This window comes from Astatotilapia calliptera, chromosome 23, assembly GCF_900246225.1.
Source record: "Astatotilapia calliptera chromosome 23, fAstCal1.2, whole genome shotgun sequence".
Lineage (NCBI taxonomy): Eukaryota > Metazoa > Chordata > Actinopteri > Cichliformes > Cichlidae > Astatotilapia > Astatotilapia calliptera.
In genome coordinates, this window is record NC_039323.1 from 12,294,373 (window position 1) to 12,321,326 (window position 26,954).

The window sequence follows — 26,954 nt, forward strand, 5'->3', positions numbered from 1 at the left end:
GGTTCTGGGGGCGCTCCGTCTCTGGGCTGGGGCCCGGGCCGGGCCTCGGGGGCTTGGGTCCTGGTTGGTGTGTTGCCGGGGTTGTGGGCGGGTGGGTGCATGGGGGCCCAGCCCTGGAGCAGGGTGCCGCCGGTGCATCGAGCCACCTGGGGGGCTCTTCAACTGGTGGGGAAGATTGTCACATCTTGCAGGAGCTTTCCTCTCCTCAGGGGCTCTCTCTACAGGAGGGGGAGATACAGGAGAGGTGGAGGAAGATCTCAGCCTGGGTGTTTATTGTCTTATGTAGTCTGGAAGAAGAGTGGATGGTGGGGTGGGTGCAGTTTTCTCTGTGGTGGGGTTGGGTGGACTGTCCTGGGCTCTGTGGGGCCGGGAGGCGCTGCTGCGCTGGGCCCCGGTCTGGATGGGCCTGGGCCCCCTTTCCCTGGCGGGTCGCGGAGGGTGGGAGTGCCTACTGGGGTCAGCGGGGGAGCTGGCCCCAGGGAGGGGTCACTTGCCCCTCCCTTCCTTCCCTCCCCATCTCCAGCTGCCTCCCTCTTCCCGCTCCACCACAACCACCCACACATGCAGGACCTTGGAGTAGGGGTATGTCACCAGGGTGCAGAGGAGGCCACACCCCCCCCCCCCCCCCCCCCCCGTCCCCTTCTGGCTGCCTCTGCCTCAATTTTATCCCACAACTTAGACATTTACATTACTCACACTCTCATTACACATACATATAGGATCTTGGGGGTGGGCACGATACACGGAATCCAAAGTACCATCAGGGTGTACACCCCACCCCTGGCGTCGTTGCCCACCTCTCAATGTTAAATACACGTAGACATTGAGGGCTAGCAGGAGGGACTATGCGCTTACCTGCTGCTCTCTGGCAGGTAGCTCCATGCCCTCCTGGGTTTTAAATGCACCTTAGAACACACATGCATCAACACTACAATGAGCGGGTGGAGGGAGGTTTGGAGTCTTCTCTCACCCCCATTCTCTGCGACCTGCTGGAGCGGGGGGGCTAGGAGGAGGAGTTGGCTGTCCGACTGCGGTCTGGAGTGTGGGGCCTCCCTGCTGCTGCGGAGTCGGGGCGGTCTGCCTCCCCCCACCGCAGGGAAAAGGGTAACACCACCTGGGTCTGGGTGCAGTTCCCCCCCTCCAGGGGCAAGGGTACCTAGACCCGGGGCTTAGAGTACGCTTGGGGAGTGTGATCGTGTGTACAACGTCTCTTTATGTCTGTCTCCACGTTGGTTGAGTGTGGAGTAAGTGTATATGAGAGCATGAGAGTGGGAATGGATGTTTGTATATGTGTGTGCCTGTATTTCTGTGTCTATATGTCAGGTTGGGTGTCAGGCGCCACCTCTCTGGGGACATCTCAGGCCCTCCAAGGTATGGAGGCCTATCTCCCCCTACCACCACTTCCCCTGCCAGTGGCGGACTCCCTCAGACATCGGTGCGTTGGTGGTTCTTTGTGTCCGGGGATGGGCGTCCAGGTACACACCGGCTCACTCCTTGGCGGCCGCTTATCGGGGCCTGGAGCCTGGGGCTTGCTCGGGCCACTTCTCGGCCTGGGGCTCGGTCACTCAGGCACGGCTGGCTGCCGGCGGAGCTCACGGGCGCGTCACTGCAACTCCCCCTGGCTTCTGCTCCGCGGCTGCTGAGTGAGCCCTCATCTGGGACTCTCCTCAGCTCTTTCTGGGACAGTGGCGCGGCTGCCCCTCTGTTGGTCTTCCTTGGTCTCTTGTGTTCTGGGGGCCTCTGGATGTCTGGAGTTTTGATCTCCTCCATACCTGCTTCATGCCCTGGAGGACGGGGCTGTGCCCCCCCCCACCCTCTAGCAGATCATTACATGAAGGAACCTTTTAAAAAACAAAAAAACAAACGCGTCCATGCTCACAGGTGTACACACGGGTGATCACACCCACAAACTACACCCTTTTTGGCTCCTACCTCAAAGCACACTGTGTTCTGTTGATCTTATGTGCTGCACAATAATGTTTAATATTTAGTATTTACTGTCATATTCCCATATATCATTGTGATGTTGTTTATTCTATTACTCTTGTTCTCTTCTGCTTGCTTTCTTTTTTCTTTCTCAGCAGGTGACCCAGGTGATTGATATATGCATTTTTTTTCTTTTTTTCTTCTTTTTTTTCTTTTTCTGCTCATTCTGTTGGTTTTTGGTTTTTGCCCTTCTCCCCCGTCCCTCTTCTCAGCTGTTTCTCTTTCCCTCTTTCTTTCTCCCCTTCTTTCCCCCAGTCAAGTCTGTCCCATATTCAGTAAGTGAAAATAAAATAAACAATAAAAGGTGAATCAAATGGACCATTGTGGCAAGGCTGGGATGGTCAATTTGGTAAAGTAAATCCGTTGGGCATCTTTCTTTGCCTTTAGACAACAATTCTGATGGCAAAAGAGCCAAACGGGACAGGCCAAAAAAAAAAAAACAAAAAAAAAAAGGAACTCCTGATGACATAACCACACATGGGATAGTCCCAGCCTCTCGGTTGGCGTCTGCATACTCTAAGCCACAGCATAAGGACTGATGGCATAAAGACTTCTACTCTCACTGTCTGAGCTCATTGCAAGAAGAAATGCCAAGGGCTCTGAAATATTCAAAAAGCAGAACAGATCACCCCCTTCGGGCTAGCTGTACCACGGCTGATCATCTGTCACCCAGTAAGTAGACACCAGAGCCAGTTTAAGGAGGGCCCTTTAACGAAAGTGTGGGAAAATAACTGCAATACAGCTGCAATCAAGGCCAACTTCAATCTAAGAGTTGTACTCACACCTTAGTGCTTTTAGCACTTTTCAGCTGTCTCTTGTTGCACGTATAAAGAGTGCATCACAGATTGTGACCGTTAAATGTATTTCGACAGAGCCCCTGATTTAAATTGAAACAATAAAACCACTGACTTTAAAGTTATGCCTATTAATCATCTTGTTAAAGTGCAAAGTTCTGCTATGAAACCTTGGGTCCTGGTGAGTAGGCTGTTTTGACATGTACCACCCTTGTCATGGTCCGTGGCCCTGTGTCTAAGGAGTGTGTGGGATGCCCCGGTGGCCACACCCCCGGGCTGGACCATCACCATCACACCTGCATCCCATTCCGGGCAATTACCTGGAGGACTATTTAACCCTGCGCTGACGGATGCTCCACGCCAGTCCGTTAGTCACCCCTCAGTGGTAACTGGGCTCCCCGCAAAAGCTTTGTATATATGTGTTACATGAACTACGTCAATTTGTGTCTGCCACCTGCCTGTCCTTCAGCCTGCTCGGATCACTAAGTGCACCATCTGTCCTCATCACTGCCTCCTCGGGTTCGCTTCCCACGGACACAATTCCCCCTTCTGAGCCCCACGGTCCCGCTCTGATCCCTCCCACGGTCCCAATTACGGCCTCCCTGTTTCGTTTGTCTTCGTGGTTTTCTTCAGTTCCACATTTTCGCTAACTTGGTTGTTCAGCTGTTCTTCAGACTCAATACGCATTAGGTGTATTGAGTCTGCTCTTGGATCCCACTTGTGTGCATCCACTGTGGTTCATGACAACCCTCCTCAGCATTTTGAACACCAACTGTGCTGCAACCCACAGGACCTAAAAGATCTGCTGCCAATGGCCCCGAGGCAGAGACCACAGGGCACCTGCACAAGTCCCGAGTATATTCCCCTATTGGTCAAGCAAATGGTTTTAATATTGTGGCTTACTGGTGCACATTGCAGTTACTGAAGTAATACTATAAGGCTCTTTATAAATGGCCACATGAATCACCCTGACAGAAAAATCTAAACTTGAATTCTAGGATGCTTTCAACCTTATGTTATGGTTAGAAATATCTGTTCCTTGGATCATGATCATGATCAAACTTCCAACCTAATTGCACAAAAATCCTTTAAGCAGTATAAATAAATCCACAAACAACAGTAACAATAACCGGTTGACTTGATTGTGACAGACTGCCCCGCTCATCTCCCACATTATACAAAGGAGGCTTTCTCTTCTTCCCAGACACTGAGACAAATACTCGTGATGTATTAGAGTGAACCAAACGTACAATGTGTAAACTGGATCAATCAATCACTGTCACTGCTTTCAAAGCTGAGTCTGACGCATCCTGACAGGAGCCAAAATAGTTACTAGGTAACAAATGTCTAAACAAATGTCTCCGTCATTTTTCTGTGTGAATGGGCTCCACTTGAAGCTGCACATTTCTTTTGTACTTCTTCCTCTTTTGTCATTTGAAAGCCTCTTATTTTACTGTAGTTGTTAGCTTTAAACCTTTTGTGCACATTAATGAAAGAAAACATTTAAAGTTCATTAGAGGGCTACGTATGTGCGCCTGTTATTATGCAGCACTACTTTTATTCTTTTCATCCATCACCCCATTGTTTTTAAATCGGACAGGGGTTATGTTCCTGCAGATGCAAACTACTGCTGTTTCATGTTTAAAGAAAAAAATAAACGGGGCGCCTTGACTGTGAAGCAGTCACAGAGAACAATTCATTTGTCATAGATTAGATGACTGCCATCGTTCATCACAATTTGTCACTTCGAGCGGTCTCATTACTGTATAACGTAATTTTTCGTCTGGTAATGGAGCTAGAAAAAGCTGCCTGAGGAAAGTGTGACAACATGTCAATCCAGAGGTGTTGTAAACACAGCTGTTTGGAATTCTTATACAGGAATATGTGCTAAACTTGACCAGTCCTCTTCCATAGACTGGTAAATGGTAAATCACCTGTATTTGTATAGTGCTTTACTTAGTCCCTATGGACCCCAAAGCGCTTTACACTACATTCAGTCAGCCACCCATTCACACACTGGTGATGGCAAGCTACATTGTAGCCACAGCTGCCCTGGGGCGCACTGACAGAGGCGAGGCTGCCAGACACAGGCGCCACCGGGCCCTCTGACCACCACCAGTAGGCAACGGGTGAAGTGTCTTGCCCAAAGACACAACGACCAAGACTGTCGGAGTTACGGTCCCCTAAACCCTTAAGCTTCAAATGAAACATCACCAACCATAACTATATTTATCTTTCATATACAGTTAAGTGATTTCTTAAAGTGTTTTACGTAAAATTGCCTGTGTTTTAACATCTAAAGTGATCAGTTATTATCATGTGTTTATCATACCTGTACCATTTCCTTTATCTGCATGTGACAGATATTACTAACTATTCAAAAGTCATTAGTTATAGATTTCAAACACTTTTATTTCAGAAGAAGTCAAACACACTCTTTTGTCATTTTAACAACAAAATCTAGATGACCTGGTGACTTCGTAATAAGATGTAGCTGATCAGTGTGGTGTTTGGACAATAATATGGATGAACTTGATTAGATTATTAAGACCAGAAGAGTTCATGGATCGTTGCACTGAGACTGCCTCACTCATCAGCTTTGAGACTTTTCAGGTCGACAGAGACGTAAGAGTAAATGTGAAGACTCCACCTGTTATGTCTAAAAGGTACGGGTTCCAGTACCATGTCCTTGTAATATCAGGCATGTTAGTGAAAAAGCCACGTTTTTGGGACCTGAATGCTGAACTGCAAGCTGTTGGAATGTGTCTCTGTTACTCACCGAGGGAATTCATCACTGTTTGAATCAACACCCTGTTTGGATTCCTCAATCAGCTAACTCAGAGGTTACCCAAATGGCTGTGGTTAATGGATGTGGATAATGAATGGATCCCGACCCCCCACCATTTGCTGGAGATGCAGTGGAACACGAAGCTGACACACTGACACAGATGTTAGAGATACCTGCATTTAATTTATACTGAAGCCCCTTATTGTATCATATTGAGATTTTGATTTATTGAGCGCTTTTCTATATTTTCTATTTAACTTTTTCTATTTAAATATTTTAGTGCTTCTTTCTTTAGTGTAATGTATTTGTTTTTCATTTTTTATTTGTTATGTTTTTGGCTGCTGTAACAGTAATTTCACAACTTTCTTCTTCTTCGTATCTTCTTCTTCGTCTTCTTTTTATCATTATTATTATTCATCCTTTATAACTCCCATTCTTGTGTATTAAATTAAATCTGAACAAACATCATGTTGGTGTCTAATTTTTTTTTTTCAGCAGAACAAATCAAAAGCGTCTAGGTTATTTAAAAAAACTGCTCCTTACAAAATGTAATGCCTAATCTAGGGCTGGGCGATATAGCCTAAAATCCATATCGCGATATAATTTGAAGCACGTGCGGTAACGATATATATCACGATATATTCTTTTCTTCTGTATAACCCATTTTCCACACTATAAGGCACACTTAAAATCCTTTAATTTTCTCAAAAATCGAGAGTGTGCCTTATGTATGAATTCTGGTTGTGCTTACTGACCTCAAACCGATTTTGGTGTGCAGAAATCTGTTAAAAATGTTTTAGTACAACTTTGGTAAGCCGCACTGCTTGATGGATTGTCAGAGCATTACGGCTGCCGTAGTGAGTAATCTGGGTCCAAAACTCCGTCCATTTCAGGTCCCAAAGTCAAACGAACACTGAGAGTTAAAAACGGTCTAAATTCTTTCATCTTTAATGAAATCATCAGCGTTGCTGCTTCAGCAGGTGTAACAATTAAGTTTAACATCCATGCATCCATGAAAACAGAATTTATTAAATTTAACGGAGTTAGAAGTTAACAGGAAGTTAGCTCGCTAGTTTCCACCTAAACATGACATACCATGTTCTGACTGAGATTTCTGAAACTAATTAAAACGTACAGCTCTGCTATCACTTCTAGTGATGGGTCGTTCGCGAACGAAATGGCTCTTAGAGCCGGCTCTTTGACGTGAACGACGCGAGCCGGCTCCTTATCGCGAGCCGTCACGTGGTTTTTTTTGTTTTTTTTGTCTCTCAGCCTCTCTCTCGCACTTTTTTTCCGCTTCACTCTGCACGCGAGCCTTGTGCTTTACGCTGGGCAGAGGGGGGAGGGGCAGTAGTTACACTCAGTAGCACAGGAACAGAGCCAGAGAGAGAGAAAGAGAGGCAGGGACAACAACATTAGAAAGGTATAGTAATCATCCACAACTATTTTCGGTTGCAGATGATAAAGGATTGAGAAAGTTTATTCATGCAGGTCCATATGACAGAGAATGTGCATGTTCTTTTAGTTTTCATATTATAATTTATATTTAATTGTGTTGTGGTTTGCAGTGTTTTGTGTTCTTTTCACTTTAAATTTGTGAAATGAAAAAGCTGAAAATTTAAATAGTTAAAACTTGAAATGTGAATAGTTGATTTTTATATTATATGATTTATTTATTACATTTTATGTGGAGTGAATAAATAAAAGTATATTTACGGTGGCCCCTAGAGACAAAGCACATACAAACTTCAAATCACGTACGAACTCTGAAGCATGTACAAACTCCAAAACATGTAAAAACACGTACAAACTCCAAAACACGTAAAAACACGTACAAACTCCGAAGCACGTACAAACTCAGAAGCATATAAAAACTCAGAAGCACATAAAAACTCAAAACACGTACAAAAGACAACAGAAGTGCTCCAGGATGCTGGGCGCAGTGTTGAGCCTTTGTTATCTTGTGGCTACACAAGCCAGCAAGTACCAACGACCGGATTTGGTGTGTCGTAGTAACAGGTAAATGAACTTTTTTTTAAATTATTTGAATATATATATGAGTGCCTGTGTATAAATACACAAACAATACACACATGCTTTCAATTGTGTAATTTAAGTGATCTAGTAGCTCTGCTTTGGAAGTTCAGTTCATGCTAGAAATGTGTTTTGGAGTTTGTACGTGTTTTGTCTCTAGGGGCCACCGCATATATTTATATATAAACATAAATAAATAAAACCACTTGTTTTTATGTTAGTAATTCCTTTTGTGCATAATTTTATATTATTGTTAATAATAAATTAATTAAAGCAACAAAACAACCTGAAGAGCCAGTTCGGAGCCGAAAGAGCCGGCTCTTTTTAGTGAGCCGAACCGAAAGAGCCGGATCTCTAAAAAGAGCCGGAAATCCCATCACTAATCACTTCCAACATAAATGAAGACAGAAAACTAAACAGCAGTGGCGTTTGCAGGGTTACTGAAGTTCGACTACCTGGTATATAATGTTGTGCTACGTGATCGCTAGCGACACAGCTATGTTAGCATAACATTAGCACAGTGAAGCTGGAGGATGAACGCCAAATTTTTTTCCACTCGATAAAAGTTAACGTGAGGGATTCTGTATGAACAAATGCAATCGCATAGCAGGATGCTATACACGGGCCAAACTTCAGTCAGGAGAACAACTGAGATTATTCATCCACAATACAAGGTTAGTTATTAATATACTGCAACAACATGGGAAGAGAACAGCTGCGAGAGAATTCAACTTTAATAAATCAATGTTACGGAAGTGGAGGAAGCGCAGTTTTTGGCTTTCCCCATATTTCAAAAGTGCTTCATCTCTTTGCCATGACTGTCGGCATAATTTGCATGGTTGTAGCCGCTGCAATGCTTTCGACCAAAAAGCATTGCGCATGTTTTTTTTTTTTGTTTTTTTTTAAATGACATCAGAGAACAGCTGCGTGATGGCAGAGCTTCAGTTCATCCTTTGTCATTTTTTTTTTTTATATAAATAGGACAGGGGGAATGAATGAGAGAAAGAGGGGGAGAGAAAGAAAGAAAACCAAAGGGGAGAAGAGACGGTGAGAGGGGGGGGGAAGAGAGAAAAAAAAAAAAAAAGAACTCCTGGGTCACCTGTATGGAGAAAAAAAAAACAAAAAAAACAAACAAACAGAGGAGACAGCAAACAACAAAGAGCAACATAATAATAGAGAAAACAAAGCACCATCACAATAAACTAGCTAGTCATAGATCAATATTTACTAAATAATAAACGATATTGTGCAGCACGCAAGATAGACAGCGCACAGTGTGCTTTGAGGCAGCAGCCAAGAAAGCTTTAAAAAAAGCATTGTGCATGTTGATGACATCATCCCGGCTGTAGAAGCTAGCTTCAAGCTAGTGGGTGTCAGATCTCCGAAAACATCGGAGCACTTTTGCAAATATGTGATGTCTTGTAAACCGAGCAGGTATCTGACGTTTACACAACTACATTCACGCCTCAAAATATCTTAAAAGTGTATTTTGTGACCCAGAAAGAGTAATATTACAACTAAGTAGCTGCCGCCATTGTTGGAATTCAACTTTTGCGAGATCTCGCAAAAGTTTTGCGAGATCCCGAGTTTGTTTTGTGAGATCTCGCAAACGTTTTGCGAGATCCTGAGTTAGTTTTGAGAGATCTCGCAAAAGTCCGTCTTAATTTTTTTTTCTCCCATGTCCCCTGCGGGGCTCCATAATATCGCCCACCCCTAGCCTAATCACTGAATAATTACCAACAAATTACAATTGAATCCACAAGTCCAAGTCCACAATGTTAAAAACACATATTTCCACACAGCTTTCCATGTTTTAACCTATACCAATGATCAGAAGTTACAGGACAAGTATTCTGGAAAATTAATTATAAGGAGGGTTTTTATGATATTTCACATTACTACAGTACATAAAAATATACAGCTGGGATCACAACTGATGCCACTCAGACAGTTAAAGGTTAAAAAACAATACCAGGTGGGAAAAATATCAAGTTTACTTAAAATTCACCTTTTCTTTATATTTTCCTCCTAAAATCATAACCAGTGAAGTACAATAACAGGAAAAAATGACATTTGGACATTTAAAGTTGACTCTCACTCCACAACATCAACAGAGGCATCATTTTACATTCAGCCCATGTGTTGGAAACGCCTCTTGTTTAACTACGAGTTTAAAAAGTCACATTCATTAATGCCAGCAGGACAAGGTCAAATGACTTCAGCTCACCATCTGTCATCAAAGGACCCACAACACAACAAATGGCTTTCTAATGTACTTATCTGTGGTGTGTGGTCAGGGGAATTACAAAAAATAAATGCTAATTGCCCGCATCCTATTTATCGTCTCTTCTTTGAAATTATCCATACAAGTTAATTTAGTGTGCTGTGGCTGGGCGGCCAGGAGGAATACAGATCTCTGATACACTATAGAATAATAATTTTCCGTGTAAATGACTCCTCGTGGGTGCGATGGAAAAAAAAAAAAAACAGCAAAAAAACCCACCAGAAAAATAGTCCCTGAAGAAGCTTAGTGAAAAGGTCACTGTGTTTATTACTCAGACACGAAGTCTGGACTCATACATCCTGTGGGTGACTGCTGAACAGTCTAGCACACACATCATCCATAAAAAGTAAAAGTCCCGTTCTATTCATGACTTTCACTTGTTTGCTGTTTCAGTGCATCCATCACTCCCATACAGGGAGTGCAGAATTATTAGGCAAATGAGTATTTTGTCCACATCATCCTCTTCATGCATGTTGTCTTACTCCAAGCTGTATAGGCTCGAAAGCCTACTACCAATTAAGCATATTAGGTGATGTGCATCTCTGTAATGAGAAGGTGTGTGGTCTAATGACATCAACACCCTATATCAGGTGTGCATAATTATTAGGCAACGTCCTTTCCTTTGGCAAAATGGGTCAAAAGAAGGACTTGACAGGCTCAGAAAAGTCAAAAATAGTGAGATATCTTGCAGAGGGATGCAGCAGTCTCAAAATTGCAAAGCTTCTGAAGCGTGGTCATCGAACAATCAAGCGTTTCATTCAAAATAGTCAACAGGGTCGCAAGAAGCGTGTGGAAAAACCAAGGCGCAAAATAACTGCCCATGAACTGAGAAAAGTCAAGCGTGCAGCTGCCAAGATGCCACTTGCCACCAGTTTGGCCATATTTCAGAGCTGCAACATCACTGGAGTGCCCAAAAGCACAAGGTGTGCAATACTCAGAGACATGGCCAAGGTAAGAAAGGCTGAAAGACGACCACCACTGAACAAGACACACAAGCTGAAACGTCAAGACTGGGCCAAGAAATATCTCAAGACTGATTTTTCTAAGGTTTTATGGACTGATGAAATGAGAGTGAGTCTTGATGGGCCAGATGGATGGGCCCGTGGCTGGATTGGTAAAGGGCAGAGAGCTCCAGTCCGACTCAGACGCCAGCAAGGTAGAGGTGGAGTACTGGTTTGGGCTGGTATCATCAAAGATGAGCTTGTGGGGCCTTTTCGGGTTGAGGATGGAGTCAAGCTCAACTCCCAGTCCTACTGCCAGTTTCTGGAAGATACCTTCTTCAAGCAGTGTGTTACGTCCCCCCCGAAGGGGTCTAGGCATGCGAGTGAGGGGACCAGTAACAAATGAGTCCAGAACAGAATGAAAGGAAAACAGACAGGTGTTCTTAGTAAATAACATAGTCTTTATTATAGATAATCATAACATAAGGAGCCGGCAACGCCGTATTACCAATAACATGCCGAAAAAGGGAAAAAAGGTTGCAACAACAAAGAACACAACAACCAAACAAAAACTCCACACCACGAGGAGGCACTTCCAGGCACTTATTTTCATGCAGGACAATGCTCCATCACACGCGTCCAAGTACTCCACAGCGTGGCTGGCAAGAAAGGGTATAAAAGAACAAAAACTAATGACATGGCCTCCTTGTTCACCTGATCTGAACCCCATTGAGAACCTGTGGTCCATCATCAAATGTGAGATTTACAAGGAGGGAAAACAGTACACCTCTCTGAACAGTGTCTGGGAGGCTGTGGTTGCTGCTGCACACAATGTTGATGGTGAACAGATCAAAACACTGACAGAATCCATGGATGGCAGGCTTTTGAGTGTCCTTGCAAAGAAAGGTGGCTATATTGGTCGCTGATTTGTTTTTGTTTTGTTTTTGAATGTCAGAAATGTATATTTGTGAATGTGGAGATGTTATATTGGTTTAACTGGTAAAAATAAATAATTGAAATGGGTATATATTTGTTTTTTGTTAAGTTGCCTAATAATTATGCACAGTAATAGTCACCTGCACACACAGATATCCCCCTAAAATAGCTCAAACTAAAAACAAACTAAAAACTACTTCCAAAAACATTCAGCTTTGATATTAATGAGTTTTTTGGGTTCATTGAGAACATGGTTGTTGTTCAATAATAAAATTATCCCTCAAAAATACAACTTGCCTAATAATTCTGCACTCCCTGTATCATTTCCACGACAGGGGAATGATAGAAAAACACAAACGATAAACTCGTTATGCAGCTGCTAATTTAGATTTTTTAGTATGAACCGTGTTCAACCTGATATTCAGTGTAAAATTATAAGTGATGTGATGTCAATGTTTGCATCACAATCCTGATAAAACAGGATTTTTAAAAATATACATTTGTGTGCAGAAAAAGTGCTGAGAAAGTTTGTCTGAGCTACCGTCAGTCTAAGAACATTGTTGAGGCTTTTTTTTGTGTGCGATACACAAAAAAAGCAGATTTGTGACTCTTCAGGCTCTTGAAATGCTCCTCATAATTGCACTTAGCATTTTTTAGACGGTCCTATTGACCATTTGGCTCAGCGTAAATTCATGGCTGTTTCTTTTCCTTTTCAGAGTGAAAATTGTGCTGTTGGATGTCAGTTACGTTTATATAATATGTAATTGTAGCCATTCCTTTAAATGACCGGAATGCTGTTATAGTTTGTGCTAGAGACAAAATTCAAACAAAGAAGCGAAGACAGGGTTACAGGTATATTTCGTATACCATGGCATCATAAAGCATTCAGCAAAGTATTGCTGTCTGAACACACACAGAAAAATCAGCTATGCCTCAATTTCACCATGTGGGCATAATTCTTCAATCCTTTTGGGCCAGAAGTTCAAATGGTTCCTGGCTTTGACATCTCCATAAATGGTATTTTTCCAGTGTATGTCTTTGCAAAGAGATTATTACTTCATACATTAAAAGGGACATTATTAATTAGGTGGCATGAAGGCATCACAGCCCTGCTGGAGATTTGTTGGCTGCACATCCTTGTTGTGCTCCACCACATCCCAAAGGTGACTGCACCTTTGGGACTGAGACCTGGTGACTGTGGACGCCATCTGAGTTCAGTGAACTCACTGTCATGCGATGGACACGGTCAGCAGCAATGCTCACAGCTGTTTTTCCAATCTTCTGTTGTCCAGGTTTGATGAGTTACATCAACAGTAAGCTGAGGCTACATGAACTGTAAGCCTCAGCTTACTGTTCTCAGCTAACAGGAGTGGCACCCGGTGTGCTCTTCTGCTGCTGTAGCTTATCTGTTTCAAGGTTTAGCGTGCATTCAGAGGTGCTCGTCTGCATGGCTTGGTTGTAATGTGTGGTTAGAGTTATTACATTATTTGAGTTACAATCTGGCTATTTTCACCCAGAGAACTGCCGATTATTTGATATTTTCTCTTTTTTAGACCCTAGAGATGGTTGTTTGAGGGTAAAGTTCCTGAAACACTCAACAGATCGTGTGACACCAGCCATTTCAAAGTCATTTAAATCTCTTTTTTTCCTCATTCTAATGCTCAATCTAAAGTCTTGAGTATGTCTGCATGCCTAAATGAATTTAGCTGCTACCATTACTGCTGATTCAATAGCTGAATGGGTGTTCCTAATAAAATGGTCGTTAAGTTTAAATATATTAGTGTTTATATTGATGCAGGCTCATAATAAGCATGAAAGCTTCAAATAATGAGTTCTGACTTAACAGTCAGGTAAAAACTGGTTTAAAGACACAGGGATGAGACAGGATGAACTGATTAATGTTATTGTGAACTGTGACTCATGCCAAGCTTGATCGTGGCTCAAGAGTTGGGAGTTCGCCTTGTAATCGGAAGGTTGCCGGTTCGATCCCCGGCTTGGACAGTCTCGGTCATTGTGTCCTTGGGCAAGACACTTCACCCATTGCCTACTGATGGTGGTCAGAGGGCCTGGTGGCGCCAGTGTCCGGCAGCCTCGCCTCTGTCAGTGCGCCCCAGGGTGGCTGTGGCTACAATGTAGCTGCCATCACCAGTGTGTGAATGGGTGGGTGACTGGATATGTAAAGCGCTTTGGGGTCCTTAGGGACTAGTAAAGCGCTATATAAATACAGGCCATTTTACTCTGATAAAGTCATGGAATAAACGAAGTAGGAAATTAGCAGAACAGGTCGCTTTTAAAACAAATCTCTTTTGTTGATGTAACTCATCAAACCTGGACAACAGAAGATTGGAAAAACAGCTGTGAGCATTGCTGCTGACCGTGTCCATCGCATGACAGTGAGTTCACTGAACTCAGATGGCGTCCACAGTCACCAGGACTTATATCTGCTTCAGAGTCTAATGGCTTCACTGCTATCACCTCCCATATCTACATATATCTGGACTGGATCTGGACCTGAGCCCTAACTGCTGTAAGGAATTAAGTAACATTACTGAAAGCACACAAATAAGCTACTAAATGGACCTGTTTGAGATTTTTTTTTTGTTATTGTTATTGTGGTTTCCAGGGAAACTCAGTTATATTACTGTTAGATGTTACCAGGTTATAATGAAAAATAGATTACCGAGCTACAGGGAAATTGCACATTATTTATCCTCTCCAATATGTTATTCTTCAAGCTTCAGGAAGCTTAGATAGATTAAACTGCAGTGAAAGCACATGAGTAATAGCAAGAGAAAACAAATTTACATGACATTAATGTTTGGATTAAAGGTAAGCATCCAGCTGAGCACTGGATAACTCTAGAACAAGCGGTATTTATGTAGCTCTGACAAAGGCCATCGTTATGCCGTATGCTGATGGAAAATCTAACCGATCCCTTGTTTGTATGAATCACAACAGTCAGGAGAGGATTTAAAACACCAAGAAAAACAGTTTAAAAAACTGAAATTGACCACAGGATGAGCAGATTACATAGTAAACTTTAGGTTTGTTCTATCAACTGAGGAAAGTGAGAGTTCAGGGTTATTTGCTGGAGTGAAACATTGAGAAAGTAACTCTAATAAAGTGGCACTAAGGATGTAAGAACGGGATCATCTCTCTCAGGAATGCATTGAAAGGGCTTTTCCAGAGCATGTGTGAGGTCATCTATACGTGCCACTGAGTAACACCTAGCGTACCAATCACATTTCTTTCTTTTGTGCCCTTTATTTTTTCCCAGACAGGAACAACGGAGCTTGCACTACTTGGTATCCATAGTAACAGAGATATTATACAAGATTCAGGTTGTAAAAATCCTGTTTGCTAAAGCAGTGACTGAAGAATCTCAAAGAGATGCTGAAGGATCCACCTACTTCGTTGTCCAAAACAACAAACTGTATACAAAAGATGGACGTAGCCACTGTGACATCATCTGTGGGTTTCTCCCTTTTTGAAGCCAAATGGTGCAGGTGCCGACAATAATGGTCTCTTCTTCTATGGATCTATTAACTCATTCACTGCCAGCCATTTTCAAATCAGGTAACTCCCCACTGCCAGGGTTTTTGAGCATTTTTACTCATTTTTGAAGAGCCACAGAAAACTGTGTGTTATGATCATATAAACGCTGAACCTACCAAAATGAAGAACAGACTCTCTTCTTTCATCCAAAAAAAAAGAAAAGCTTGTTTCTACCATTTTCCATTCTTTAGTAATCAGCTGTAGAAGAGAGGTGGGTTCCACCAAAAATGCCTGTTTTGACCAAAAAAAGGGAGAAAACGAGCTTTTTGTGAAAAATACATTTCAAGCAGAAAAGTGCCTTTGACACTAATATTTCTTGCTTTGTGACACCTCTAACATATAAAATAGTTTTTCACTTCTATAAAACAGAAATAACACTGAGAAAGGTTATGTTTTATCAAAACAATTTATTTACAAATATATGAAAAAATAAAATGTACATAGTGAAACATTTATTCACAATGAATAATTCACTTTTGTGTGGTAATCATTATAACACTTTCCGGGATGCAAGGGCACACAACAAGACTTGCACCACATTTTTGTCTCACTGCGCAATCCCTTACGTGCGCAAACCCTGCACCTCCTTGCAGGTCTACTTTTACTGCTGGTGGGCTTCAGTTTTTCAAGTTGGTGCCTGCCTAGGTCACCGTCTAGCCTGCTATCAGGGTCGGTGTTGTAAGGTGCCCTTGGGGTTTTTCTGCCTTTCCAGTCACCTTCCCCTTCAAATCCCACACCTGCCCCCTCCCATTGAAAAACGTAATTGACGTCTATAGACGTCAATGGCAGTCAACGTAAGTTTTTCAATTGACGTCTATAGACGTCAATGGCAGTCAACGTAAGTTTTTCAATTGACGTCTATAGACGTCAATGGCAGTGAATGAGTTAAGACTTCCCAATTAGGTTAAAGAGAAAACTTGGGCCAGTTTGCATGCTTTGAGAACACTAATTTATCTCTTAATGCAGTTCTCCCCAAATGAATGATTAATCTTGATCAGTAGATCTACATTTGGAAATGAGAAGAGTTTCGCTATTGGGTGTATAAAAAGCTTGAATATAGCCACTGTGATGTCATCTATTGGTTCTGGACTCAGCAGTTCATCTTGAAGCATCCAAATAAAATCCTAAAATTTCACTCATCAAAACTGCAGCACAGACTTCTCAGATGGTCGGTTAATACAATGAACGACGCAGCAGCCATCGCCATATAATTGCATCAAAAATGCTTGAACAATGGAGGACAGTGCAGAGCTCCTGTTGAGTGACTCCAAAAACTCAGGTGAAGCCTAGCAGACACTTTTGTAGCAGGCTGATAACATGTTTAGGTGGTTTTGCCATCTTTTGGCTTTTAGCTCCGGAGCTTACAGCTTGCATTTGAAAGAACTTGCACAAGTTTTTTGACACTGTTGGTTCATGCTTACTTTCCATTGTCAATAGTCTTCAGTCAGGCTCCGTTCCCTCCGACTTTAAACATGCTGTTGTGGAACCTATCCTTAAAAAGCAGAATCTGGACTCAACAGTTTTATCAAATTACAGACCAATCTCTAAAGTGCCCTTTTTTCAAAAGTTCTGGAGAAAATTGTAGGTTTGGCAGCTCCAGGCCTTCTTAGATAAATATGACATTGGTGAAGTATTCTAGTCTGGTTTTAAAATGCACCACAGTGCTGAAACTGATCTTTTAACTTTTACTGACTCAGGAGATTCTGACATTTTAAAATTATTAGATCTCAGTGCTGTTTTTGATACAATAGATCATGGGATTCTTATCTTTCAGCTGCAACTATGTGTCGGAATTAAATGAATTGTTTTGGAATGGTTTAAATCCTACCTATCTCACTCTACACCTACGACTGCACAGCCACTAACAGCTCCAACATCATTGTGAAGTTTGCGGACGACACTACAGTGGTGGGTCTTATCACTAACAGTGATGAGACAGCTTACAGGGAGGAGGTCAGCGGCCTGACCCACTGGTGTCAAGACAACCATCTCACCCTCAACGTCACAAAGACAAAGGAGTTGATAGTGGACTTCCGGAGGTGCAGCGAAGTACACACCCCCATCACCATCAGCGGCGCTGCTGTGGAGAGAGTGAGCAGCTTCCGGTTCCTTGGCGTACACCTGGCTGAGGATCTTACGTGGTCAGTACACACAAACAAAACAGTGAAGAAGGCGCAGCAGCGCCTCTTCTTTCTCAGGAGACTGAAAAGACTCGGCATGAGCCCCCGCATCCTCAGGACCTTCTATCACTGTGCCATTGAGAGCATCCTCAAACAATTCTATTCATTGTTTACTCTATTTAACTTGTAAAATATGTGTACACACACACACACACACACACGTAGAAAAATATTTAGTATACACATCCAGAAATGCATATACTATTATATATTGTACATATATTTATTAGTTTCAGATGTAGCCATTCTTGTATTTTGCTTGTTTACATTATTGTATTTTACACAACTCTGTTGCTTGTGAAGCTCGCACACAAGAATTTCACTCACATGTGCTGCACCAATGTACCTGCACATGTGATGTGACAATAAAAGTGATTTGATTTGATTTGATTTGCCAAACAGTTTTCGAATTGATTTTAACACTTGTTTTTAAGACGCTGCATGGACTAGCTCCTACATATGTTTCTGGTCTTCTAACCTGGTATACTCCTGCAAGATCTTTGAGCTCTGCGGACCAAATGCTACTAGTTGTCCCAAGGTCCAGATTAAAACACAGAGGAGACCGGGCATTTGCGGTGACTGCTCCTAAACTCTTTGCCTCTGCATATCAGGACATATATATGTGTACACACACACACACACACACACACACACACACACACACACACACACACACACACACATACATACATACATACATACATATGTACATATACACATATACACATATACACATATATATTAGGGGTGCAACGATACACAAAATTCACGGTTCGGTTCGGTTCGATACTTTGGTGTCACGGTTCGATATTTTTTCGATACAAAAAAAAATGTTCATGCCTTTTTAATTTGTCATTTATTAAAATTATAAATATATATTTTAACACAAAAGTACAGTTTTTAAATTTAACCCTAACCCTTGTGCGTGTTGTTTTTTAGCTCGTCATATTGCAGCCACAGAAATTCTTTTGTCCATGAAACCATAAAGCTGCACTTTCTTTTTGCCTTATAGTCTGATTTGTCATAACTTCTCCGTTTTGTGGTAAGCTTTTCTTTGGCTGTCACTTCTTCACCCTGACCTGTCTTATTTGGCTCAGCAGAACTAAAATATATATCTGTCTGTGAAGGTTCTCAGTCATCCAGGTCATCGTAGTCAAATATATATCCTGCCGCACTCACATAAGCTCAGCGATTCTCTGCGCGATCAACCTCTCACATGTTTAAGCTGCGGGAGATTTCACTTGTCATGTTTGCATAGTAAGCTAACGATTAATAAGACGATGTCAGAGGAATTGGTGCACAAATTATCATCACTCACAGATCAGTGCTGTCGCTCTCTATACACAGTTCGCGGGATTGCAAAGTGAAAGCAAAAAAACAAGCGCAAATTCAAACACGATTTCAATATGTCACATATTGACAGTGGCTCACCCAATGACATAATTACCCAGCTACATTTCTGAAAGAATGCAAAAGCATTGACATATATTTTTCCTTCCTACAATAGCCCGACAGGCAGGGCAGAGATAGCCCCGGGACGTCGGGCTAGCGATATTGCGAGCCCTGTATCTGATTGAGGAATCACTCATCTTTGGAAAAGAGAGTTTATTACAGAGAAATGTCTCTTTCCAAAATAAAAGCTATACTATCCGCTTCTTCTGGGCTATATTCTCAGCAGCATATTAAACATATCAGGTCTCCATAAGGAGAATTCTGTGCTAACAGCTGTCTAAATGACTCGGCTAAAGTTTGTAGCATGCATGCTTGTTGTTTTTGTCTTTGCACTAGGATGATGTCGGTGTAAATGTGCAGTCATATTCGTTGTGTTCCCACTAGTGCTTTCAGGTTAATCTCGTTGAAATAACCTTAATGCCACAACACGGCAAATCTCCGTTAACGAGCTACCCTATATAGAGGGGCTAGATGGCCAACACGTTAACGAGCTAACTGCGCTAACACACTAGCTCCCACCCATGTAATTGAGCATTGCATGGCACATCCAACATACTGTTTTACTTTAGTCCATGACTCGCTTACCTTCAGGGTCATACGTCACATGAAAACCAAAATAATTCCAAACGCCAGATCTGAATGAGGGTGGGGAGGTCCACTTCTGTCTCGCTAGCTTGCCCTGCGCTCTTCCTTCTGACCATGCTGTCTGTGTTGAGCGCTCAGTGAATCTGCGTTCGACTACTCCGCCTAGGCTGCACTCTCGAGCCTAGGCGGAGTAGTCAAATGCAGATTCACTGAGCGCTCAACACAGACAGCATGGTCAGAAGGAAAGTTGATAAAATAAATTACAAATTTTGTATTGTTCTTTTTTTTTTCTCCCCTTTGGTTTTCTTTCTTTCTCTCCCCCTCTTTCTTTCATTCTTTCCCCCTGTCCTATCCCACAGTCATGTCTGTCCCGTTTGCAACTGAAAATAAAATAAATTCATAATTATAATAAAGGTCAATCAAATGGACCAATATGATGATCCACTTAAAATAAATCCTCTTGGCATCTTTCTTGGCCTCAAGACAACAATTCTGATGGCTATAGATCCAAACGGGACACAAAAAAAAAAAAAAAAAAAAATTGAAAAAAATTGTATTGTTCGATACATATGCGTACCGAACCGAAAGCACTGTATCGAACGGTTCAATATCGATACGAATATCGTTGCACCCCTAATATATATATATATATATATATATATATATATATATATATATATATATATATATATATATATATATACACACACACACACACACACACATTTCATGAGTCGCAAGCACTCAACTAACTCTCGTCACTGGGTGTATGATTTATTACAGCAGCTGGTGATGATTATGTGATGATGGTAAAGTGCTGATATTAGCATGAAATGCCTACATGTCCCAAAGTAAGAATCCAGTGTCATTATCTGTCGGCTATCATTGCAAAAAACAAAACAAATTCACATTATAAAAAGTCATCTGATGCACTGTTATGCACATCTATAGCAACTGCAGCACCTTTAATAAAAGTATGATTTTACCAAGACTACTGATCCCAGGCCTGCCAGCACTAGTTAGATATTTGTGGACAGGTTTTGTTAGCAAGGTGCCATCTACATCAAGGCTACAAATGCAAACACCCTCCATCAGCAAAGAAGAAATCGTGATCACGAGCTGAATCTTGGTCACATCTGAGGCGACGCCTGCTGTTAAACACAACAGGCTGTTAGGTGTCAACTGGATGTCGCCTGCTGCTGCTGCTCGCAAAGCAACTCGGCTTTGTCAGATGGTTAACGACTGACCTCCAGCTCAACCATGTCTTGCTTGTTCTTTTTGCAAAGATGAAAGTTGTCCATTTTTAAGTTAATACCTAACGAGCAACAACTCACAGAAGTGTGTTCTAAGAAGCCCCTCTTTGTTATGCATTGATTCTAACTACATTACCATATGGCAGCAGCCTGCCACCAGAGGCCACTTTGCAAACCCTGAACAAGAACAGAAGCAGAGCCTCTTCAGAGTCTTCAGAGTTGACAAACACATTCACTTTATCCAGGAGAAAATGAGTCAGGGAATTACATATCTCTCTCCTCCACTCAAAGTTTCCACCTTCAGATGTAATTTATATTCATGAGGACATGCTGATGAGTTACACCTTGACCCTTTGTGATCGTGGGTCAGAAAGTAAAACCACTAAAAAACTTTACCTGCCCATTAAATGCATGAAATAGTGTCATCTAATAAGAAAGAATGTCCCTAAATTCATTGCTTTAAAGTTATGACCACAAGAGTAGACTAAGGGAGCACTTCACAGCGAATAGCAAGAAAAACAATATTAATAATATCTTGATGATAGTGGTAGCAACAGAAGAGTGTCTATAAGGAGATGTTACCACATTATATGAAACCCATAGAGGGTGGGAATATTCTGGACACGTGCACTGAATCAACGCCACTCTGACCATGGAGAAGCAGCACTCCATTCTTCAGAGACATGTCCCACCCTCAAGTTTGGATTTTTGTAATGAACGAGTCAACAGGGTGATGAAGTCAAACACCTCAAAGCTTTTCAACAACCACAAAAAACCCAAAGAAGACCAAGAAGAGCTGACCGTCAAAGACTTTCCTGCAGAATGGTCCTGACATCCTGGAATAACACCGCACAATCACATCTGCTGTAGGAACAAATAAATTCTACAATATTCAGAAATTCCCTGGCATTGTCACTGCTATTGAAGTTAGACTTTATAAAGTGCTACTCCAACACCTCTATCAGCCAAAGAGAGATGGAGGAAATCACCTATCCCCTGTGCTTCATGTGTGGATGTCTGAAGATTGTAGTGTTTAAATAGCTGATAGTAAGTTCACATTTTAAAATGTCAATACTTTTAGTCCTTTTAAAAGTTTTGGTTTACTTAGTATTGCTGTTTCATTATAACGGCTGGACAGTTTTATGGAGTCTTCAGAGAGGGCATCTTTCATTAATGCAAACCTTAAAAAAAAGACTAATAAAAAGGTATTTTATGTACATTTGTACAAGAACATTTAAGCTTGTAAAATGTTCGGAACAGACTTTTTGGGCTCAGTGTTAGCAGTGGCGACAAACCTGGGAAGGCTTTAGCTAATATTGACACTTAAAGGTTTTAGTCCACAGTTCGTGCGTACAGTGTTATGTAGGTTCTGAATTAAACATTACATTTATCTGATTCTAGAACTAATAGCATCCCCAGGTTTCACACAGGTGTGGCTATAAGGAGAAAGCTGCTTTGCATTCAAATTCTGTGATTAGTTAGCTGAGAAATTGGGACAGAAGTAACCCTTACCTCCAATATCCGGTCGCAGTTTCTTGTCATATTCTTTCAGTAAATTATTGAGTATTTCCGTGGCGTCGGTTTGCTGGGATTTAGGAGCCAGCATCTGGTTCACAGTGACATCCTCGTAGTCCTCCTCGGACTCGATTGTTAGAGAGCTACAGGGACACAAATAAAAGAAGGTGGCTGGAAACAGCAGGAGCAATGACACTGACTTAAAACATGCAGCGCAGTCTGCAGAGTGCATGCACGCAAAGACATCGTTAGTGTCACTGAGTCCTTCACGCAAACTTAAGAGCCAGCCACAAAGTTTCCTGAGCATTTAAAGCATCACCAAAACGCATCACGCGACCAAAGGGCGCCACTTACCAGGTATGAAGGGCTGAAAGAAGTAGGATATAAGCCAGTAGCGGGGATGTCATGTTTGTCGCAGGAGGACAACAAGTAGAGATGTGTGAGAGGACGGTGCGCAAGGTGTCGGTGTCTGGACGCGACGGTCACTGCTGCTCAGGGGAGAAAACGTAAGAGCAGCCCTTCGTAGTTTGTAATCCAGCAGAAATGTCATTCATTGTTGTGAAATAGATCCTTCCTCGTGGGAGTGCCTCCTCGTATAGACGGAGGAGCAGCTGGTCTCACCTGTACAGGGTTGCAATTCCTGGATAGCGGACGCTGCTTGTGCTTTACGCAGGTGCGCACACTGAATGCGTCCCTCTAAAAGCCCCTGGTCCACCAAAAACTCCTCCGTGGCCAAACCTGCGTCACTCCACTGTAGGGGCTACTTTACAGATCTTATTAGAGCTGTTACACCTGTTCTCTTTAGTGGTGTTTTGCTTTCTTTCTAATTATCCGTACAAAGTGCCAAAAGAACGCATCCCTTTGTGAATACAGTATAGATTATTTGTATGCAAGGCAGGAGCGTCTGTGTGCATAGATATGATTATTTTTATGGCAGGAACTAAAGTTTCTTATTTTAGTGGATTTTTAAAATTTAAATGGTGCCAAAAACTCTGACAGAACAGTAAAAGTGATACGGGTGATGTCATCTTATTGCCTCTTATGTGCGACCAAAAAGTTCTATATATAAAAATAGAATTTATATTTATTTAATATTTATTATAAGCTAGATATCGATTATCAGATAACAGCCGTTCTCATTTGTCTACTGATTTGCTTTTATTGATCGACTAATTGTTGCATGTGTTTTAATGATGCACCTGTGAGGCAGCCTCTTTGTTATTCATTTGAAAGCTTGCATATCAAAGTGCAGCAAGAGCCCCTTTAAAGCTACCAAACGCTGCTAATTGGCATGCAGCCTCTTAGAGAATGAAGCCGCATTTGTGGCCGTGTTTGAGATTGTAATTGAGAGCCCTTGTCATGCTGTGTTTACAGCCCCTGTCTTCTCCCTGTGAGGATGTGATTTATTTAAGGCTGGATGCTTAAGGTGGTGCTCCACTGAATGCTGTGCCTCCATAAAGGACTCCAAAGATGGAAAAAAGGCTCAAACATTATGATATTTATTTTCTAGTATGGGTCAAGTTCATAGGCTGTATATCAAAGATGGAGTTTGATTATTTGAAGGCTAATCCTCAGATAGGCTCAACTGTAGGGGTGAATCAGGAGCAAGCAGACATAACATACTTATATAGTCCTAGAATTTCACTCACCCAAACTGGTGCTCAGACTTCTTGGATGTTCTTTTAGTACAATTAACTGCACATCATCCATATTATTAGTCAGATAACTGCAGAAGTAATGCTCCAAGAGGCACTGACACCACTCAAGAGATCCATTTCTAGGACATTAATAAGTAGATGCCTGCTTTGGTATCCACGTGTCAATCAAAGCACCCAAAGAGGGTGAATTTTTATTACATGCACCCCCTGTCCAGTTGTCAAGAAGGGGGACATTAACTATAGAGCCCAAAACATTTTTTGTAGTAGGCTGTAGACATGTTTATTTCTCCAGTAAAGTTGGACAATTTAACAGGGGAGTCTATGGGGACTGACTCACTGCTGGAGCCTCAAGTGGACATTAGAGGAACTGCAGTTTTTTTCCACCTCTGTGATGATTTAAATTTTTTAGCCCCAGAGATTGCTGCTTAGTCAGGCTTTGTTTCCCACAATGCAGCTGCCTCCTATGCTCACACCTCCAAAACATGCCTGTTTTCAGTTTCTGTCAGAATAACCCTGATGACAAAACGGATGACATCACCAGGATGAAACTGGGGACTAGAGAAAGTACTGAAGTGTACCTTTAAAAAATAAAAAACCAAGGGCATGAAGCCCCACCGATGACAAGGCATAAAACAAGCAACCCCATGCTGCAGGTAAAGGTGTTTTCTGACAGTTTTATGATTGACCCTCTTCAGGAGCAATCATAATTTTCCTTCAAAGAACACTCTGATTGGTCCTTGGTGGCATTGATTTCAAATGAATGGCTGGACAATAGAGGAGGAGTTGTCCAGCAAGAACACAAAGATAAATAATCCCTCTGTGCCAGCACTGTAAAGCACGATGAGCAGTGAGCCACAGCAGCCTCACAGGACTCACATGCACGGGCCTGGTTGGATGTGCGCTTTAACAGACCCATAGTGAAGCCTGTCTGCAGTGCTGCTGTCACCCTCTGCTGGTTAAAAGTAGATCTGCACACTCTAAAACACTGAGTGCTGCATGTGCTGCTCTAATTAGGACTGTTCCATCCAAACAAGGCTACAACATGAATCGTCCTCATTATCCTGCTGCTTTAACTGGTCACTAATGTGCTGCCTACTACAAACATACAGGCTCAGTAGACCCAAAGGAAGTGATTAAGGACATGCTAATTTGTATTACCTTTGGCATAAATTGACTTTCAGTGTGAACATCCACAAGAGATATTAATTAATTTGAAAAGTGCTTTACAAATACAATATAGTCCACATTTCAGTGTAGAAAAAATAACGATAGTTTAATAATGCCTAAGAGTTTTCACTATTTTTTTTCTCCGTTTAAACCTGCAAAACTTGCCAAAGTAATAAGACAGCATCTATGTGATTTTCATCAATCTATTAGTTGGTTATTAAACAGATTGTTTCCCTTTGTAAAGTAACTTTACAGCAACTCTCGGTTCATTGTCACGCAGCGAAAAGTTCAATATTTCCCTCACAGGAAGTAAAGCAGGACTGTGTTATCTGTTTTTAGAGTTTTAGCGCTACTTTGAAACGTTTCTTTAAATGCTGGCCTTTGCTTTCAGTGAAGTGCACACATGCAGATTCTGGTGGTGAGATGATTGACAAGAAAGCGCTGATTTCTAGCATTTTTTGTGACAAGTGGGAATTTGTTGTAAAACACAGCAAAGTTTTAAAATTCTTTGATGAAGAAAAAATGAAACCTGTTTTCAAATCAAACAATTTCTTCCTCGTTCTGTCAGAGGCAGCATAACCTTTGTTTTTGTACACAGTTTAGACAGTTTATACCACTTAGAAGTTTTCTGCTTACCTTTCATGGTGCTTCTTTCATGAACTATGCATCAGTGCAGAGACTCCACGCCTGCAGGATACCTGTGATATCAGTATTTTAATGTGTTGTTTTCTTTTTGTTGTTGTTTTTTAAGTCATTTCCTTCTCTGCATACATGACTGCACTGTGTGAGCATCCGTCCAAGCTCTAAATTAAAGTTTGCAGTAAGGCACTGATGTACATTGATTAGCAAGGGAGCAGGATATTGTGCTGACGAAATCAAAGGTCGCACAGAAAATGTCAGAATTTGCAAAGATGTAAAAAAAAAGCATTGTGGGGAGAAAAAAAAACCCTCAGAATATCTTCCATACAAATCCTTTAATCAATCCAGCAGTTCAGCATCCTGCAAAGCCTCAGTGATTCATGTTCCTGGTGATGTGAAGATGACTTTGAAATACAATGCTGAAAAAGATGAGGCTGAATAATTTGCTTTAACTTTCACTCTTTTTTACTGTCCTGTTTATGGCCGCTGGCTGTTATCCTCTCTGACCTCCATTTAACAATGTTAGCTTTGTTATCTTCATTTTTTATCACTTTTCTGACAAATGTGTTTTTGTCCTTTGTCTGGCACGTTGCAACTATAATATAAAACGCTGTATTATTATATTAAAAGGCTTTTGTTAAGCACATGCAATTTAAAACCTGTGAGTCAAAGTTAACTAATGATTTTTTTTTATATTACACTTCACTTCTATAATATTTCTTCTGAAAGCTTTTTGGTGATTTCATACTTTATCTAGCTCAACACAATGCCTCCAACTGACCCTGAAGGTTGTGCAGTGACTGAATTTTTTTAAAGGTGGAGGAAAGATAAGTGAAAAACAAAATCACAACCACTTTAAATGCTCTGATGTTACATTTTTTTCGTGTTGCTGCAGAGGAAAGTTAGATTCACATATGAATCTTCTAATCAAAATGCACATTCAGCATTTCATGTATCAACTTACACCAGAGAGCTATAAGCACGGGCTATAGATATTTTGTATGATGAAAAAGTAGCTGCATTATATGCCCGAACATAAGGTACAGTGAATGTGTCCTATGACCAAGCAGTTTTGGAGACATGTCTTATACAGTATGCATAATGAAAAGAATGTTTATTTTTTACTTGGCACAGTAAGTTTCTTTAACTTTTAATAGTTTCCACTTCTGATGTTTGTCCACCATGAA

The 26,954-nt window shown here is 41.6% G+C and overlaps 2 protein-coding genes across 7 annotated transcripts in view; one reads left to right on the top strand and one right to left on the bottom strand.

Moving 5' to 3' along the window:
• Nucleotides 1-26,954, bottom strand: part of gabrg3 (gamma-aminobutyric acid type A receptor subunit gamma3) — an 84,591-nt gene that overhangs the window by 55,777 nt on the left and 1,860 nt on the right. For 3 of the 5 annotated variants that reach the window (XR_003271337.1, XM_026160186.1, XM_026160190.1), the window contains exons 1-2: nucleotides 22,658-22,724; nucleotides 22,301-22,446 (exon numbers count right to left, since the gene is read on the bottom strand). Coding sequence is in view for 4 of the 5 variants with exons in the window: in XM_026160186.1 (XP_026015971.1) it covers nucleotides 22,301-22,446; nucleotides 22,658-22,710 (199 nt within the window). In the remaining variant the exon portion in view is untranslated. Of the gene's footprint in view, nucleotides 1-22,300; nucleotides 22,447-22,657; nucleotides 22,792-22,924; nucleotides 22,992-26,954 lie in introns of those variants that run through there. The other 2 variants (XM_026160185.1, XM_026160191.1) reach the window with 2 other exon arrangements.
• Nucleotides 22,748-26,954, top strand: part of gabrb3 (gamma-aminobutyric acid type A receptor subunit beta3) — a 62,487-nt gene continuing 58,280 nt past the window's right edge. For both annotated transcript variants that reach the window (XM_026160179.1, XM_026160181.1), the window contains exon 1: nucleotides 22,748-22,809. The gene's annotated coding sequence lies outside the window, so the exon portion shown is untranslated. The remainder of the gene's footprint in view (nucleotides 22,810-26,954) is intronic.